This window comes from Thermobia domestica, chromosome 6, assembly GCF_964235325.1.
Source record: "Thermobia domestica chromosome 6, izTheDome1.hap1.1, whole genome shotgun sequence".
In the NCBI taxonomy this organism is placed as follows: Eukaryota; Metazoa; Arthropoda; class Insecta; order Zygentoma; family Lepismatidae; genus Thermobia; species Thermobia domestica.
This window is the reverse complement of record NC_137459.1, coordinates 217,729,412-217,748,860: the sequence shown is the minus strand read 5'-3', so window position 1 is coordinate 217,748,860 and position 19,449 is coordinate 217,729,412. Positions and strand designations below refer to the sequence as shown.

General features: G+C 35.9%; 1 protein-coding gene across 6 annotated transcripts in view; it reads right to left on the bottom strand.

Moving 5' to 3' along the window:
• The window catches only part of Cdc14 (cell division cycle protein 14), a 1,408,510-nt gene that overhangs the window by 739,452 nt on the left and 649,609 nt on the right, over positions 1-19,449 (bottom strand). For all 6 annotated transcript variants that reach the window (XM_081762627.1, XM_081762626.1, XM_081762628.1 and 3 more), the window contains one exon: positions 3,255-3,485. In XM_081762627.1, coding sequence (XP_081618753.1) covers positions 3,255-3,485 — 231 coding nt within the window. The remainder of the gene's footprint in view (positions 1-3,254; positions 3,486-19,449) is intronic.

Sequence of the window (19,449 nt, the reverse complement as noted above, 5' to 3'; positions counted from 1 at the left end):
TATGTATATATTTTAAGGAGGTGGTCAATAAATAGTATTCATAATAATAATATTGTCTTCAAATATGTGTATATTGAAAATTAAAGGACAAGATAATGATTATCTTGTCAACCCTATTTCAAGTATTTTAATGAGCATCTCATAATCCTTACATTAGTTCTGTTTACTCATCAGAGTTGTGATACCCTTAATTAATTTGTAGTAAGCATTCTCATATTGTGTTTTCAGTTCAGACTGTTTCGTACCTATATGACGATTTGGTACTCATAGTATAATATTACACATCATCAATAGTGGAACCGTACTGCTCTCAGATGTTTATATCTGCGTCAATGGTTATTTTATATGGTTTGCTTAATTTATATATTCATCTATGACTGTGTTTGGCCATTGCCATTCCAAGAATAATGCTCTTGAGAATGCAGTAAATGTCTTTGTTCGGCGACACGATACTCTGTTGTTAATAAATAGTAAGATCAATCTACATACTTAGTGCCACATGTTGGTCCTCTTCCCTTGCGAGAATTTACATTGTGTGCTATAAAGATTACTATTGATATTTTCTACTGCACTGAAGAAAGTTTTCAGTTCGATTCTTACATTTTCCTTTAGAAAAGGTTAAGATAATTAATCCTTCACATAAAATATTTTTATCGTTTTCAATTAATGTCACACAGGAAGAGGACCTCAGGTTTCAATATTTTCTTTGGACACTACGTCGTAAATACTGGTTTGTTTATCGTAAAGTTCGTGTTCTCAATAGTTATACCAACATAAGTGTTCAGCATTTAATGTATTGGGTGTGCTGTGCATGTGCTGCTCAACACATTGTCACAATATACATCTAGATAAATTTCAACAATCCGATTATTTTATTCCTTTTAATGAAATTCTTAGTATTGGAGTAATCAAACTATTACGGACGAAAATTCAAAACGAATTTCTTTCATTATTGCGCCAACGCATATTATAAAACTCAAACTCATCATTCTCTGTAACTATTTCGAACAAGAAAATATCGTGAATTTGTAGTAATTCAAGTCTTTCTTCACAACATTTGTAAAATGAAAATTCATTAAAATTTATACTAAAACGAAATAAAGTACACCCTTATGCATAAAATAAGTTTTTCATTATTATTTTCTATTTTGTTAAAAATTTCCCCCATCGGGGAGGGGTAAAACACCCTAGACTAGGTCAGGTACGGAAAGATCAAGTGTGCATGTTTCGTCTGATCAGCACTTTTTTTTTTAAGCATATACATATATTGGCATCAAGATACACTGGCAACATTGTGCGGTGACGGTCACTGCAGTGTCCCCGTACGAAAGCTACAATTTAAAGCAATGCTTTTCCTCGAGTGACGGACACTGAGAGTTACTCGAAACAGTTGCGCGAGAGCGGTCGGTGACGGCAACAATTTAAAGCAATGCTTCACAAGCAGTTGTGTCACCGAGTTGCGTCACTCAGTGACTGCATATGAAGGCTCAGTTAAAGTGTAATTCTAGGAACGCTGTAGGGAATCATCCCTCTCCACCTGAGACGAAAGAAAATCTGGCGGCACACAACTAATTCACAGTGGTTACAAAACAGGCATAACAAATTTCTGAATTAAAGGTGTTTTCTTCTTTTTCTCACTCTTCCATTTTCCGAACAATAACATTTACCGATGACCTGTCAGCCCCTCCACCACCTTCGCCATGAAAGCAGATTCAATCGGAATTTGGCCAGATCGTTTGATCACGAATAATTACCGTTTGATCCCAACGCATACTGACGTATTACACATGATTTGGCTAGGGGCTTGGTAGCCCTTGATAATCGACATGTACCATTCCATAGATATCTCAATCGTAAATGAGCTTGCCAAGTTTGGTTAGTTTGTGGTACAAAGTGTGGAGGATAAAGTTGATTGTGTATTTAACAATGGAGAAATCCAACGATTGTTTATTTAACAATGGTAACCCCAACAATGAAACTAACAACAATATGTTAAATCGACAGCTACCATTCCCTAGATATTTCAATCTTAAATGGGTGTTCAAAGTTTGGTCAGTTTCTGGTAGAAGGTATGGCAGATAAAGTTGATTTTTTATTAACAATGGTGGCATCTAACAATGAAACTAACAACAATATATGAAATCGACACGACATTAATTCAAGAAATTCTTTAATTTACAAGAAGTCGTTAATTAAAGTAGTTCTCTTATAATAAACTTAGATATACGGGGTAGGATTAAAGGTACAACACAAATTTGTGTACCTCCCATTTTATAAAAAAAATTAACAAAAAATGTTAGAACAAAATAAAGAAATTTCACCAAAAGCAAGACAACATGGTTGCGTACTCTCCTGGCACCATTCTGAAATAATATTTTACGGACAAGGTTCTTCCCGGATTTCGACACCATTGTAAGCCGATACATGTGGGAAATTCCAGGCGATAGGCACCATACTTAAGATTTACGTAGTTATTCCAACCCTTCCCGCATTAATTTTTAAAGAATTTTATAATGAACGGGTCATCCAAATACAGATGACGATTTTCGAGCACCAAATATAAATGGAAGGCCATGTAAAAAAAATTCAAATACACGTATAGTATTACCATGGGATAAATGTTCATCAGAAATCAAACTTGGCCAACTTACACTTGGGCAACTACAAGTGATTTAATTATGTGTACATACTTACTGGTTGGTACAACTAAAATGCAAAAATTGTCATACTAAAGAAATGAAACTATACAGCAAATCAACTTTACAAGTGATCGCTCTGCAAGTAAAACGACGTTTCTCGACATGACGTTGCTGTTATATTCGTTGGTTGCACAGTGGTTTCTCAGTTCGCCCTCATATATCAGCTACTCTGAATTTCGGACTCAATTTTTAAAAATGTACTCTCCATATCTCAAACATTACACTTCTTATTCTTACGTCATCTGGAAGAGAATTTCCATTGGCTATTCCAGTTCGACTACTCTCATCATACCTACTGAGAAAATCCATATGAAAAATATCTCACACTTTTAGAGATAATAAAGAACAATATGTTATTGTATTAACTGAATAAAGAAATAAGAAAATCTTTCAAATGCATAGCAAATTGTCCAAATGAGTTTATTTTGAGAAAAGCAACGTCCAAAATAATGTAAACTAAACGATTATAAAATTAGCATTAGTATATTACAGTAAATACGCGAAATATCTTTCAAGATGCCAACTAAAATAATACAATTGTATATTTATCTATACCTTTGCAGTGTACTGCTATAGCGCCAGGAGCAGACTCACATACATCTAGAAATTGCCTTAAAATGCCGTCGCTTGGAGTACTACCATCAACGAAGAAGAGGTCTTTATGTGTGAAACCAGCATTACAAAATCGACTGGCATCGTATATTTTCTTATTCAGCCTTATGATAGTTGTAACATTATTTCTTCTAAAGTATGCAAAGTATGACTCTGGTGCATGTAAAGGATAACCTGAAAAATAAAATAGTTCAAAGTACTGTTAAAACAGTGACATAAAATTATGGTAAAATTTCACAATAAATATATATAATATAATATAGTGAGAAATAAAGTGTAACCGTTTTACTACTTCTGAGTTTTTTTTTACAAAAAGAATGCTAAACTAGCGTCGAACTCAGTTACTCCTGGGAACCTTAAATTTGTGATTTGGCTTGGAAGAGTATTACAAATCAATATTACAAATTTTGGTTAAGGTAATCTTTGCTTGGGAACCTAGTATGTTAAAAGATATATATATAATTTAATGAATATCTGAGTGGTCGGGCAATTGGACATTTTAATATTTAAAATACAGAAACAAAATTTTCGATGTGAATTTTAAATATGGAGAGACTACGATATTTTCTCTAAATTGGGAAATGTGCATGCAACGATATACGAGATGCATGAAATGTTAACAACCTACAAAAGAAGTACGAACATATTACCTGCATATTAAATATTTATTGTGTATATATCCGGAACTCTATACATGAAAATATATTATGAACACTTGCACGCAAGAAATGCGATATTAAAATTATGGGTGACTAAAACACTTAATATTTTATCACTATTAATATGCCCTTTCCGGTAGCTGGCGAACAATATAACGAACGATTTAACTTCTCCCGCACCGCAAAATATTAATCGTCGTTTCGGCGCGTATTACTATACAACCAGTACAGAAAGACAAACGCTGGATCTTACTGCGTTGTATGCAATAGGCCTACATGAAAACTGACCTAAGCAGGCTTTTATGTTGACGAACAATGACGACGCCAGCTTTATTTTCTTAGGGGTCTAGGGAGGGGCAGATATATTTTGGGGAGTCGGCTATTTTCATACCAAAAATTATACTTTTATTATGTTTGACTTACATTGCAGTACAACGCGTATTTCGTTGTTATTTTCATATTATATAGTTATAAATTAAAATTAACAAATAACTAACGTCTGCACATGAAATATTTTTCAATGCAACTTTTGATATCCTAACAGAAACTGAACCACTTTTGCGTACGCTACAAGAAACACATTCGTCTATATCATATGCAGTAATATATGATATGTATATATATACACACAGGGTGTTTAAAAACAACACCGACAACGTTTGAGAGATGATTCCTAACACCAAGATAAGACGAAAAGTATAGACCAACCTGGGTGATCAAATGCTTTCTTTCAGTGTTAAAGGCTGAAGAAAACATGAAAAAATGAAATTTAAAGGTCCATACCTCCAGAACTATGGGACGTACCGTACTCTGGTCAAGACTTCACTTAGGAACTAGTATGTGCCCCATCCATATATCCAATTTCCAGAATCCTGTGGTACTTCCGCAACAATTTCTATAGAGGGTGTTTGGCTACGGACATAAATTTGGTGTTAATGTCCTTAAGAAGTCTTCATCTTGTGGACGGACGGAGACACGGACTGTGTAAATAGGCCTATGTACCGAAGTTTTGATAAATCAATCTCCTGAATAAGATTGTTACTACTTCTAATACTTTCGCCTACAAAATAAAAGCTGTTCTTTGATTCTCTCCTCCTGAAGATTCAAAAGCATTTTAGAAGGTGAAAAGTTAACCGTGTCAGGGATGAAAAGTTTCTTCTTCAATTGAGCACACATTTTTGTCAGTTTGAAATCCCTAGCATTCCCTCGTCAGCACTCATACTTGTAAGAATAAACGCTTCAACATTTTAGTAACAATTTAGTAGCATCTATGAAACTTAGAGAAAAAGAAAAATTGCTCAGATTATTCATTTTCTTGGTGTTTAGGAAATCCTCGGATACAAATGGTAATCAGTTGGCGACTTTTAAAAGTACGACTTCTTTTAAGAAATTAGAAGGAAATTAATTCTAAAATCAGAAACTGTAAACTAAGAAGAGCACAAAATTTTATTTAAAAAAAATAAACAAAAGCACCCAGTGGGATTCGAACCGGGTTCAAAAGTTTTGAGTTCTGATAGAAGGAAAGACCTAAACACACACGACTACCGGAACACACATTAAAAGTATCGTTTCACTGTATTGGTAGACATGAAACTACTCAAAATCCTATTTGTTTTTTCACGATTTTCTTTTGGTCAAAAGCTTGGGCGTTTTCTTTAACACAACGATGTTTTCTGCATTTTCCAAGGTATTATTTTCTTTTGAAACTAACTTTACATTAAGTAATGAAAAAGAATCTGAACATTTCAAACAGAAAACAAGAAGGTGTGTTGGGAAGGCTGCGCTACTCTCTCCTTATTACTTCCCTTCTTAAAACTTCCAGCGCGCTGTTGCCAAACTCACAATTTTGAGGGACTTAGAAAAATTCACGCATGCTATAATACTTTGGTGAAGTGTACATATTCTCTGAGTTATTTGCCACAACCTATTTTCGCAAGGAGATTAAACTTAAAGGTCAGACTTTTTTTTATCCAAATTTTACATATGTTAACGAATGAGACTTACATGAGCATATGAGAATCTCTCGACCCAAGTTAAGAGTTCTTTCTCAAGTATATGGCTAAAGCGATTACTGTGAATGTCTCTACTCTCTCCGTTAACCACTCTTGGCAGTTGCCAAGACCAAATGATCCTCCCCCATTCCCAGTTCATCATTTTATTACATTTTATTTTATTTTATTTTTTTTTTTTTTTGTTTTGTTTTGTTATTATTTTGAAATCAGATGCTAAAACAGCATTTCAAAGTTCCATTAGGTTATCACCTTTGTTCCTTAGGACAAGTCATTTTCAAAACGAAGACATATTAATAGTTCATTTAGATCATAATCTCAAGGTTTTTCTTCTTATAATCACACTTTAAACACCAAAACCTTGTATATCAGCATGTCTATTTTTTTTTTTTTTTCTTTTTTTCATAAAATCTTTATCCTCAAAACAATATCCAAATTTCTCCTTCTACACAGGAGAAAATGGTGATGTTAATTCAACACAATGATTCGATGTTACTATACTAGTGTTAAAATTGATCATAATCATGACATTATTTCGGTCCCATCACACTTTGGAGTATGTTATTAATATGGTAATAGTTAAGTGAATAACCCTGACTTGATGGATCAGAATTAACATTTTAGTAGCATACTATTAACAACACATAATATGGAAAACACCAAATTTAATCCTCAAGCCAGAATTAGCCTTATATCTGGAAACTGTGCGAGATACTGCAGAAATAACCGAAAAATATCACGTTGTATCGCATTCTCTCGATATTTATCAACATACACACAAGTTTTATCTCCCTCGACATCTGTAACCTGGTGGTTGAGGTTACAACTGTCGAAATGAGGTAAAGTTTGGTATATCGATGAATCTTGTTAAAAATCAACAAAGCGCATTATAAAGGAGAGATTTTATCGATTATTTCTCAATGTCTCACACAGTTTTTGAGATACATATCTACTTCCTGTTTCAATACTAAATTTAAAAAGTCAATGTTGTTGTGACGGTTGAGACTTAGTAAGCGTATGTTTTGTGGTGGGTTTTGGTGCCCACTGAATAACAATACATCAATTAATACTAGTACTCAACGGTTCATTAGAGTGTTCACCTCCGGTGTGTTGTTCCCTGGTCATTCCAGACTCTTGCACGGTGGGCTTCCACCCGTTTTGTCCCACTTTCTTCGTTTCACCATTTCATTCATTATCATCAAACATAGTACAAGGTATAATCATGAGACATGATACTGAAACGTTTTTCAAAGGTTCTTGTTCGCCATGTTACCTGAGGTGTTCCTAAAAGCGCGTGGGGCCACTTTCCGTTTCAGTATACTCAGAACTTGCGTATCACAACGCAAAGCCAAAAACGCGAAGCAGCAATTACAATTGCTATGTTGATTATCGCAAACAAAACACAAATTTTGCGTTCGTCGACATAAACCGCTAGGCAATGACCTTCATGGTATACATATACAGTGAAACCTCTACTAACGGACACCTCTATAAAGCGGACTCCTCCCATAACGAACATATTTTGTAATCCCCAAACACTGTAATAGGAAAAAAAAAACATATTGGCAAACCTCTCTAAAGCGGACACTCTCTAGTACGGACACGGACAGTCTTTCTTGTCTTTTATAGGTATTATTTACTTCCGTATTACGGACACTTTCTCTAGAAACAAGTTGGGAAGTGCAGTAAAAGTACACTTTTAGTAATTCATACGTATGTCACCAAGGAAGAACATGTAGGTGTGACAACATTTTGCCTCTTCAACTGTCTGTTCAGCAACCCAGAGGAAGGGCATCTGTTTCACAACATCCTTATATCCTTTGCTTGCATTCAGTCCCACTCAACCTGCTTCAGAAACAAAAGTGATTGACAGTTGCCCACTGTTTGGAATGACATCATTCTAGTGTCCCGCTGGAATCTCTAACCAAGCAGAAGATAAGTTTGGTATTTTTGACCACGGGTACGCATGTTGTCTTTTTAAAAAAGTCATTGCTGGACTGCAATTAACTCACAAATTAAAGCAACACACCGAAAACGTAGTAAATAGCGATAAGTGTAAAGTGCAGAGAACTATAACATCTTATTCCCATGTTGTGCCTTGAATTGGATGGCGCAAGATAATGCAGGTACACTAACATTTTGGTAATATTTATAAATACGTGATTCATGCATTTTTTTTTCTAATTGCATATTACCTTGTTTATTAATTTACGTAAGAAAATATTGAAACCTCTCTAAGGCGGACACCTCTCTATAGCGGACAATTTTTGATTCCCCACAGCTGTCCGCTTTAGAGAGGTTTCACTGTACTCAGAAATATCACCGTGGGCCACATTTCGTAGGCATTTGCGTCAACGCAACCCGGAGTTCTAATCTTAGTTTGCGATAATCCTTATACCAGTTCTATTTACATATTGCACTTTTTTGCACCGCGTTCTGGATCTAAATTTTGCGAAGGCCTGATACAAAACGTCTCGTGATGCTCTTCCTATTTCCGTATTCATTCACGTAATTCTTTAACAACGCTTCTGTATTATTTTGACACCACTTAACACTATATCTCTGTCAAATAAATAACACAAGAAATGTGTTAAACCGTAACACCGGAAACTCGGTGTTGAAACAACATGAACAAAGTGGTAGTCCTGCTGGGACCACTACGATTTTATTTATTTATTTATTTATTTTTGCTATGTATATTAGGATAATGTCCAATGAGAATTCGTTTGAACTAAAGACAGCCACGTACGCAGGAATTTATTTCGGGAGGGGTCCAAATTCAATATCAAGATAAACTATATTAAAATTTGTAAAATCACTTCTAAATTAAACTAAATTTACAGACAAGTCTCAGTTATTTTTTTCGGGGTAATTTTATGCTGAACATGCTTTCCTAAGTCCATTTTATCTGCAAGTAATAAAATTTTGCTCAATTCCCATAGTACAATTCCCATAGTACTATTTATTTTAATTTAGTTTATTGATCAACGATTATGTTCAGAGGCTAATGGAGAGACTGATGATAATAATGAACGAAATAGTGGAATGAAAGTAGGAGGAAATGAAAAAAAAAAACATGCACAAGATATTTTCCTTATAAAGCACAGTTGCTGAGAGCACAGTTCGAGCTAGGAATCTTGAAAATTACAAGTGAGCGCTGGTTAGCATTTTTGCCGTTCAACCGGAAGGTCCCGAATTCGAATCCGGTAGGAGGAAATATTTAAGTTTCCATCAATTGCATCGGACAACTGCCGCAAGGTTTGGTAGTAATTTTAAATATAGGAACTTACTGTTCCGCTCTCTATCGTTCTCGATTCATTTTAAATCCAAGTAATGAGAATTGCGAAACTTTAAATAAAGTATGCGTCATATTGCAATATAATATATTTACTAAATATGTAATGGATTATAATTTTATATCTAGAGGATCGTCCACATCTTATTAAATAATTAACTAACTCTATGGCCTATGGAAACCAGAGGTTAAATATTGCACAATCTTTCAGTTTAACATCCCACCGTCACGCTCGTGAGGCTAAGGGAGACGACGATTAAGGCAAGTGAATGACAGTGGAAGAATCAGTGAAATGAGATGGGGAGGAAACGGAAATACCCCAGGAAAACCCAAGGACACGATGCTGTCCACCACAAACTTACTTGGCCGGGTATCGAACCACTGAGACACCGTGTCCTCCAAAGGTTCAATGTCGTGTTCACAAGAGTTCGCTATCAGGGAGTAATCTTCACCCCCCAAATTTCTTTACACACACTCCTGGACGGAAAAGGAATACTTCCCCAAATCCAATTGTATTAACCAGTATCATATAGGTTATTTATTACATCAAGTTTAAAAAGTTTTAGCGTTTAGGAAAGAAGGCAATATTCTTATTTATTTATTTCACTTCAAAATACGAAGCGACTTCGTTCTCATGTACGGCTTCGTAAACAACATGAACTCATTGTTTCGGGTGGTGTTTTGATCAAAACAATTGACAGAACAGACCCGCTCATACCTACCGTCCTGGGCTCCGCGGTCGTTTCCGAGGAAACGAGGACAGATGCAGATGATTGAAATTGGGAACGTCTTGAGCGGTCATTCACCTACCTCTTCCTCAATAAGGAAAAATGTGACAATACAGTAATAAGCCTATACCAGATTCAGTTGGTAAGTGCTACTCTGCAAGTGGTGTATCAACAGACGGAAGTTAAAAGAGTATAGTCTAAACGTTTTTAGAAATGAAGAGATCCATCGAGGTAAGAACTTTGTTTCCTATTCGTTTTAATATGAAATTCTATTTTAATGATCCAATGTACAGAAATTAATTTACTACAAAATGTAAGTTTTCTTCTTCTTTTTTTGAGGATAAATGAAAGCTGCGATGGAGAGGGGAACATGGAACCAGTTACTCTTGTTAATAGATGCGTAACAAGATAAAATATACTGTTTTCTTTGAGTTTGTAAAACATTGAAAAATGCATATCACTATTCTGAGAGCACCCCCTTTTACTTGAACACTCCCCAAGTAAAAATTTCTGGCGTACTTACTGTTTGCTACTGACTTCTGCCCATAGTCAAATGGACCCGATGTATGCTTTTATTTCTATTTTTGTGAGATCCACCTTAAAATTGTCATCTCACCCCGTCTAAATCTTCCTAAAGGTCGTTTTCTGATTAGATTTTCAGTTAAAATTTTGAGAGAATTTCTACTTTCTTTCATTCTGGCTACATGACCTGCTCAACGGAGCCACGTAGACTTGATCAACCGAACAATGTTTAGTAAACGGTATAAATTGTGCAGTTCTTCACTATGAAGTTTCCACCATTCCCCATTCCCGTTCTTCTTGGGTCTGAATATTATTCTCAAATACTTTCACCCTGCGTTCTTCCCCCAGAGTAAGCCGCCATGTTTCGCAACCATACAACACAACAGACATGATTATCGTTTTATACATTTTAAGCTTCAAATTCCTCGACAGAATTCGGAAAGACAAAAGATTTTGAACTGAATAATAACACGAATTCCCTGCTTTCAGTTGACATTTAATTTCTTTGTGGGTATGATTCCGGGCTGTTCATATTGAACCTAGATATTTAAAAGTATCCATTTTGTCCAAAGTTTTATTTGATATTTTGTCGTGTCCATAATTTGCAGTATTAGGGTAAAGACATACCGAAGAGACCTGGCGATCGAGGTCGAGACTTAAATCGCGGTCCCTACCGCGATGTCCAGGTAGCGATGGATGAAGGGCACACATAGCGAGGAGGTTGCACCATCGCTGTATTTTCTCGGTTTAAGGGGAAACATTACTGTGACGCGTGTGAAATTATTCCGTGAGTGCATAAAGATCACTGCAAAACCACATTTTGAAATTGAAAGGACCAAACAGTTTATAAATTGGGATGAACACAAAATGAGATATGACAATTGTCAAAGTCTCGTCTCTTGTTTCGGAAAAATATTTGAGTAACATCTCTTGTCCATCTTTATCAATGAATCAAACGCTTTTAAATTTATTTCAATTTTCTGTGAAGAAATGCCCTCTTTCAGCACTCAGGCAAGAAATCATTTTCCAGTAAAATTGGAAAGAAAAAAACAGGTATGTCTTCAGGTTTCTTCGCTGTGGTGGGGGTATTAACTTCAGCAAATGAAGTTTCGTCACTGTAATTCCATTATTCGACGTTTTCTCCCTATGGATACGTGCCTGTGTCTACAGGTATTTATTTACCTTATATCAGTAACGAATTTAGAAGAAACGCTTTTTTTTTTAATTAATCATGGAATTAAGGGGGGCGTGGAGTTTTTAAGCATAGATGTGATTAACATTAGCTTTTTTCTTTAGTCAGAAATTCCAAAATTTACGGACTTCAGTCCGAAAGTCCCCTCCCTGTAACCGCCACTACCTTATATAATAATAAGCTACAGTATAGTTCTCAAATAAATATGAGTAACTTATCTGACATTCCCATTTCAGTTGCTATTTTCTTTTATTATCTATTTAAAAGTGCCTATTATGATGTTTTTTGTGCTTCTTGTTCCATATTGCTGGAACATTCGTCACTAGTTCTATTAATATGTGTTTCATAATCAAATTTAATAGTCGGGAAAACCTCTTGAGCATAGGTACACACAATCCTCTACAGACAAAATTCTAAGCAAATGGAGACTTTTTTCCGTGCAGCGCTTCAGGGAAAACCAATGACAACACGAGCCACAGCGATGCTTAAGCTGAACAACGATGTAAAAACAAACTCGGTTGCTTATCATCGCGACCACTAATTTACCCTCGCGGTCGATCTCTACATCGCGATGTAGCGTACATCTTCGGCATGCGCTTACCCATTGTGCCAGTATCGAGGTAGCGACCGCAACTTAAACCTCGACCTCGATCGCGAGGTTTCTTCGATATGTCTTTACCCTTATGATTCCGGCCAATTCCCATGTATTTAATTTTCTTTCTGTTTACGTCTAAACCCATGCTCCTGAAGCGTTTAATAAAACCTCTACATTTATTTCTAACTTTCTCCTATCATTCCCTGGTGAATATCATTCCGCTCTAAGCCCTGTTTGCTATCTTTGATTTTCCTTACAGTGTACTTGAGAACAAAGTTGAATAATAATGATGACAATGCATCTCCTTGTTTCATGCCATTTTCAAAGTGAAAGCTCGTGGACAAGTATTTTCCTACGCGAACTTTACTTTGGCATTCATTTAAACAACTCTTAACTATCTAAATAGCTTTTCGGTATATTAAATTAAATAAGAAAGTTGTACACTGCAATATTTCCCTCCTAATCGCGTATATCGAAAGGAAATGCATGATGAAACTCTAAAATATAATACGAAACAGTACTGGAATTTTAATTCAAGTATATCATCTTCCTCCTGCTGAGATCGGTAGTATGCATAATAATTACAATAGGAACAAAATAAATACTTCTTCTTTCATTTCCACAAAAATTAAGAAGCCATTTAACTATTCTATTCGTTAAGAAAACATTGCGGAATGATTCTGTGTAACGACTCAGAAGATAATATTTAGTTAATTAGAGTTTAGCGTCCCTTACAGCAGCGGGCCTACTTGAGTCGTGGACAACTGGACACACAACTCAACGTGGGATCTGAACCACATGGGCTTCTACCGAGATTCGAAAGCTGGTGCAACACGCAAGAGAATATTGTAATAGAATGGTGCGAACGTATTTAACGATCATAGTTCTTATAATATATTTCATAACTGAAATTGAAAAGAAAAGAGTTGGTAAAGGGTAATTTAAAGAAATGTACTCAGTCTCCGGGTAGGTTAGAAGCATATTGTATATATAAATATATTACGTCGATCGTTTCTAAATTGCAGTTACATACACTTTGTGTGCTCTAACTTAGCATACATAAAAAGCATAAATACATGCATACATTAATTTAGCATACATAATACTAAAAGTATCGTACAAATATTACTCTTTGGTCGATATAAAAAACCTTTAACTTTTACAATTATTTGTCTTCACATTTTTATATTCCTAAATTCAAGGTGCGGGATACGGAAAATGTTTAAAACGTACATAAAATCTGTTTTAAACAAGATCAATTGTTTAAAACAAGTTTTAATCATTTGTTTTAAACATTTTGTTTTAAACAAAACAACCTTGGTTCGAATAGGAGTCGAAAAATCGATCGACGGTACCGACAGTCTTGTAGTCACTTCTTGGGTCGTGTGCCACTGGAGAGGCTTCCGGTGGAGATCTTTTGGTCTATCCTCATCTTCTGAATCTGATGCGTAATTCTATGCTGCACACTACCCACGAAACTGCAGAGATTTAGCAGGATCCTCACAAGAAGTGACGAAAACCGGTCCGGAATGTTTACTTGTGAGTGCGCGTGGAGAACGGGAAGACACGCTAGTTTATGAATATGTAAACCTTGGTGTCATATTTGAAATTGTTCCAGTGCCGGAGCTTAAACCGGGCAGCATTGCTGATCGCTCTCGGCTATTTCGACCCATGTGTCAGCTTAGCTTAGTTTGGTTCCAGTTGAAACCGATTCGTAGGCTTAGTTGTGATATCCACCAGGCCTAAAGCTAAAAATGTATTATAGAGGAGGTACAGTTCACTTTGTTCCCTGACACACACACACACACACACACACACACACACAAACACAGTAACTAAGCTCAGCTGGCGCGTGAGTCGAAATAGCCGAAAGCGATCGGCAGTCTGGCTTTTTTGGGCCCTGGTACTAGAACAACTTCAAATGCGACATCGTGGTTTGCATATTCAGAAACTGATGTGCCCACACGTTCTCCCATACCCACATTGCCCGAGGTTTCGTCAGTTACCGGAGAAATGTGATCCACAAGTAAACAATCCGTGATTCTCGGTTGGTTCTCGTCACTTCTTGTGAGGATTCTGCTAGATCTCTGTGGTTTTGTGGGTAGTGTGCGAAATAGAATTACGCAGCAGAGTCAGAAGATAAGGATAGATACAAAGATCTGCACCGGAAGTCTCTCCAGTGGCGCACGGTGACCCGAGAAGTGACCACAACACTGTCGGGAATGTCGATGGTTTTTCGACTCCTGTTCAAATACACCTCACTTTGCGACATCGAAACCAACGTATTCGTGACTTACTGAACCTGCCAGTTCTCTACATACCCGTATCGACCCTGGTACTCATCGGTCAAGAAAGTACGGAGTTACTGGAGATGCCCTTTCTGGAAGTTCACTCTGCGCGCATGAAATAGTTTCTCAACAAAAATTATATTTACGGCTTACATAGAGTACAATCTATGAGTGAACTTTCTTTCAAGTACCTGTTACAGTACCTATCGTTAAGTTATTATAACATATCCATTATTAAAATAGAGTTCTTGTTCGTAACCCGGACACTATACCGAGGTATGTTATTCATCATCAGGATACTACCATTTATGCGAATATTTTCCATTAACTAAATATTACCTTTGTCTGAATGTCTTGTCCTCTATCGTCCAGATACTGAATATCTTGCAGAAGCCGGAGTTGGTCCCTAACTTTCATTACCGAATATTCATTTTTTAAAATACAAACACTGCTTTCCTAAACTAATAACGAATGATAAACAAATTATTTTGTGTGTACTTCGAAGGAAATATTATCTTGGAGCCAGCGTGAAGTTGGTTCTCAAAGCTTGTTTCTATGTTTTTCGAAACAATCAATAACAAAAACAATTAACAAAAGAAAAACAAAAGAGATTGTGTATTTCAAATGGATATTTCTACTTGAAAGTGACTACCGAAACTTTCGTTAAGCTCAAAATTTCCCGTAATACCTTCTAGAAAACACTCCACAACCAATCAAAAATCTATGAAGGTTACATGATTACGAAATCACTTCTGAAGTAAATAAACAAACATTGGAGTGAAATAAGACCTACATTCGTGTGGAGTAATCTAGTATGAAATCTTCATCATGAGAAATGTAGCACTTAATTCAAGAATTCAAGACTCACTCATAATTGACTGAGGCAAAATATTTCAGAAATCACAAGTACGAGCATAAACCTTTCAGAATGTTTCTCTTGAACACAGTTAACAACGTCACAAAACGAACCGGTAATATGCATTGTTAGAATATATTTTCCCCTATATTACGAATTACTCATTTTGCTGTGGTATGTTCCGTTCTAAAATACGTAGAAAAGTATTTGAACGATAACAGAACAGATGCGGATACTAACGGGCACAGAAAAGCGGCTAAGAAATGAAATGAAATCTTCAACGTCCCGAATGAGTGTTACGTCCCACGTTTATACCGGCTAGACTGAAGAAGACGTGATGATGAGAAATGAATGAATATGGTGAAATGAACAAAGTGAGAGGAAACGGGAAAACCCCGAGAAAACTCACGCAAACGGTGCTTGTCCACTACACCTATTCATTTGGTGCGACCTGGAATCGAACCAAGGACCCCATGCACCAGAGGTGAACGCTCTACCACTGAGCCACCGCGGTCCTCAGAAAAGCGCCTAAGAAGCCATGAGTCACAGAACAGATATTGCAGAAAATGTGAAAGGAAGGGGTGGAAATAGGTTAAAGCTGAAAAGGTAAAAAATGTGCACGAGTTAAGAAAGGAAGCAGACCGTGCGAAGAGTTTTACGAAAGAAGATGCGAGTGCATAGAATAATTAAAAAAACATTGAGAAATGTGATGAAATAGGGGACGCGGCAGAAGTCCTAAACGGCATTAGACCTAAAATGCACAAGTCCTAAAAATTATTTCGCGGCACAAGTCCTAAATGGCAGAAGTCCTAAAAGGCACAAGTCCTAAAAATCATATCGCGGCAGAAGTCCTAAACGGCAGAAGTCCTAAAAATCATACCGAGGCAGAAGTCCTAAACGGCAGAAGTCCTAAAAGGCAGAAGTCCTAAATTGCAGAAGTCCTAAACTGCAGAAGTCCTAAAAATCTCTTGTGGCGCTACCATCGCGTCCGTAAGAAGAATACTGTCAATCTGTTAGTCAAAGTTTTAGATATACTGTTTCATATTACAGAGCCTTAGTTCTTACAAGTTATTTGTATAAATACATATTGTATCGTTCTGAAATAATAAATAAATAAATAAATGAAGCCTATTGTCCTTTCTTACTCTTTCCATGATACATTTCTATGTTGACAAAATTTTAACTTTCTACCAAATGTGATTCCCAGATCTTTCATAATGTCTGTTTTTCTCTATTTCCACACCATTGACTTCATATTAGTAATATAATATTGTGTTTTAGTTATGTACGTCATAAATTTTGCTTTCCTTGTGTTGTTTTGAAGTAAATTATTTTTACACATATATTTCTTATACAGAAGTCTTTCTGTAGCAAATAATTGTCATACTCGTAATTAACTACTCCTGGGATACGGCTGTTTCGGTGTAGGATGTTTTGGTGCAGGGCGTTTCGGTGTACGGATTGCTCGGTGTAAGGACGTTTAGGTGTGAGGCTGGTTCGGTGTAAAAGTTCTAATGTTTACACCGAAACGTCCACTCTTCAAAATGAAAATTATTCGTTAGGGAGAAATAAATTCACGAAGTAGAATATATAAATTAATAAATAAAATAAAAATTAAATGTTTCTATAATTGGCAAGGGTTACTTATTTATAGTGAGTCCCCTCGCTTCACTCTATGTCAGAACTTCTTATATCCTCAAATGTTATAATTATTAATTGATTGGGAAAACGTTTTACGGTAATGATATATAGTAAAAAAGTGTGTGATGCACAAACATTGTACACCACACACACCTTATTACGGCAATAACTGTGCACAAATCGCAAAATGCTGCACAATCTTTGAAAGAAAATTTTCAAACACAGGTGGTTTTTCTTCCAATAACCGCTTTTATATCATGCATACCCAATAAAATTAGCAAATCTAGGAAAAGAAAACTGATTATGAATCAGTGATGAGATCTTAATTATATTATTACGGAGATGTAAATTCATGTTATAGTTGTAGAGAAGGACAGTGTCAGAAAAATGTCTCAAGAAAATTTTTAACGGCCTAAAGAACACAACAAGAGGCTGAATCCTACCAGTTGTTCCTGCAGAAATTGTCTCTATTATGAGTTACTCTTTTGTTCTTAAAATAGGTCAAAGTTGAATTGTGACCACTCCACGAAAGTAATAACAAAATGGACTTTGCATTAGACGCTTGAAGAAAAATCTCTTGGAACCATGATCTCACAAGACTTGATGTTAATTTTTCCGGATTTGATGCTTTTACAAGGATATCTTCAAATTTAAAGAGGTTGTGTTGGACTATAAGACCAAATGTTCCATTGTTTTCCTACAAAACAATTAAAAGTGGTGATAACAAAATACTATTTGCAGAAATTAAAGGCTGTATGATGTAGCTACGAGTCATAGAATTTACTGACTGTACCATACTTTCTACTGTTTGTGTCCCTGTAAACACTAGAGTACGTCCCGTCTGCATTTAAAAATTAAACCTATTGATCAGAGTCATAAATATTTAATTTTCCAATATGTGTTGCTTCACATTCGCGACAAATGCATTGGCATTGGCTTCTAACTTTTTGGCTATAGATTTAATCAAACGTCCTGTTAAAATAAGTTCAAAAAGGGGTTTCAAATCAGTCTGCACCTTCTCTCAGTAGCCCCTGCCAATTATAATTGTTCTTGGCTAACTGCAGAACATTTCAAACCAGAAGACTATTTGTAATTGTAATCATCATATTGGATCCGCCAATTTGAATTTTGTAATTTCAACGTCAGGTTCTGAATCACCTGTCCTAAAACCTCCTTGACAGTAAGCTGGTCGTGTCATTTAATCTTCTATTTTAATGATTGCTTTCTGTTTATGCTTGGAGGCCACCTCTAACGTTTAAAGAGTGGTTTCTACCCTTAAACCCGCACCATTGCCAAAAATAAAATTTAAAAAAAAAAGTGACGATTATTTTTTGATATTCTACAAGTATGCAAAGTTTCATTCAAATCAGTAAATTACACTTCCGTAAGTCTCTTTGTTAGTGCTGTTGAAATGGAAAAAATAAGTTAATTGGCGGATATGAAGTCAGAACAAAGAAAAAATACGCCGATGTTACGAAGAGACTGAACAACGTTTGTGAAAATTACAAATCTGACAATGTAATTACAGTCTTAAAAGGAATTGTGTACAATTTTAGATTCTTAGTTGAGTGATTCTATGTAATTATATTTTTTTCAACAAAATTCCTTTGAGTTGAGATGAGTTGATTCTGAGTTTAACGTCCCGTTCAGCAGCGAGGCTATATGAGACGTCCACATACTGATTAACGTGGAATCCGAACCACATGAGCTCTCACCGGAAATCGAACCCGGGTCTCTCACGCCAAAAATTCCTTTGAGGTATTATTCAGTTTGTATATATTATTACTGTGTCTCAGGAACTTTGTACAATATATTTATTTCAATTTAGAAATAATGCTGAATATTTTGCAGTAAATTTGATTATTATTCTATAAAACTCGCCTATGGACATCTCTGTATAGAAATTATTGTTGCGAATGGATTGGTGTTGTATTATCATCCTGTTTCAATAACAATGAGACTCAATAACAATGTTAATCAGTTTACACTATTACAGAGTGGCTACACTATGACACTTCATGTCTGTTCATTACAAGCATATGATTAATGCAATCAAATATTAGGTTATACACCGGAACGTCCTTTACAGCAAGTGTCCTTACACCGAACCATCCTTACACCGTAGCGTCCGTACACCGAAACGTCCTACACCGAAACATCCTACAGCGAAACATCCTACACCGAAGCATCCTAAACCCTTACTCGTTATCATTATTAATAATAATTTTAGTGTTACTAACATAGTTGTTACCGTTGGAATTAAATACGTTCATATTGGTATTGTGGCAACTACTTAGTACTGAAATGCTTTATCGAATATTTAAGTCTGTAGTTTGTAGCAGGGTGGCCATAG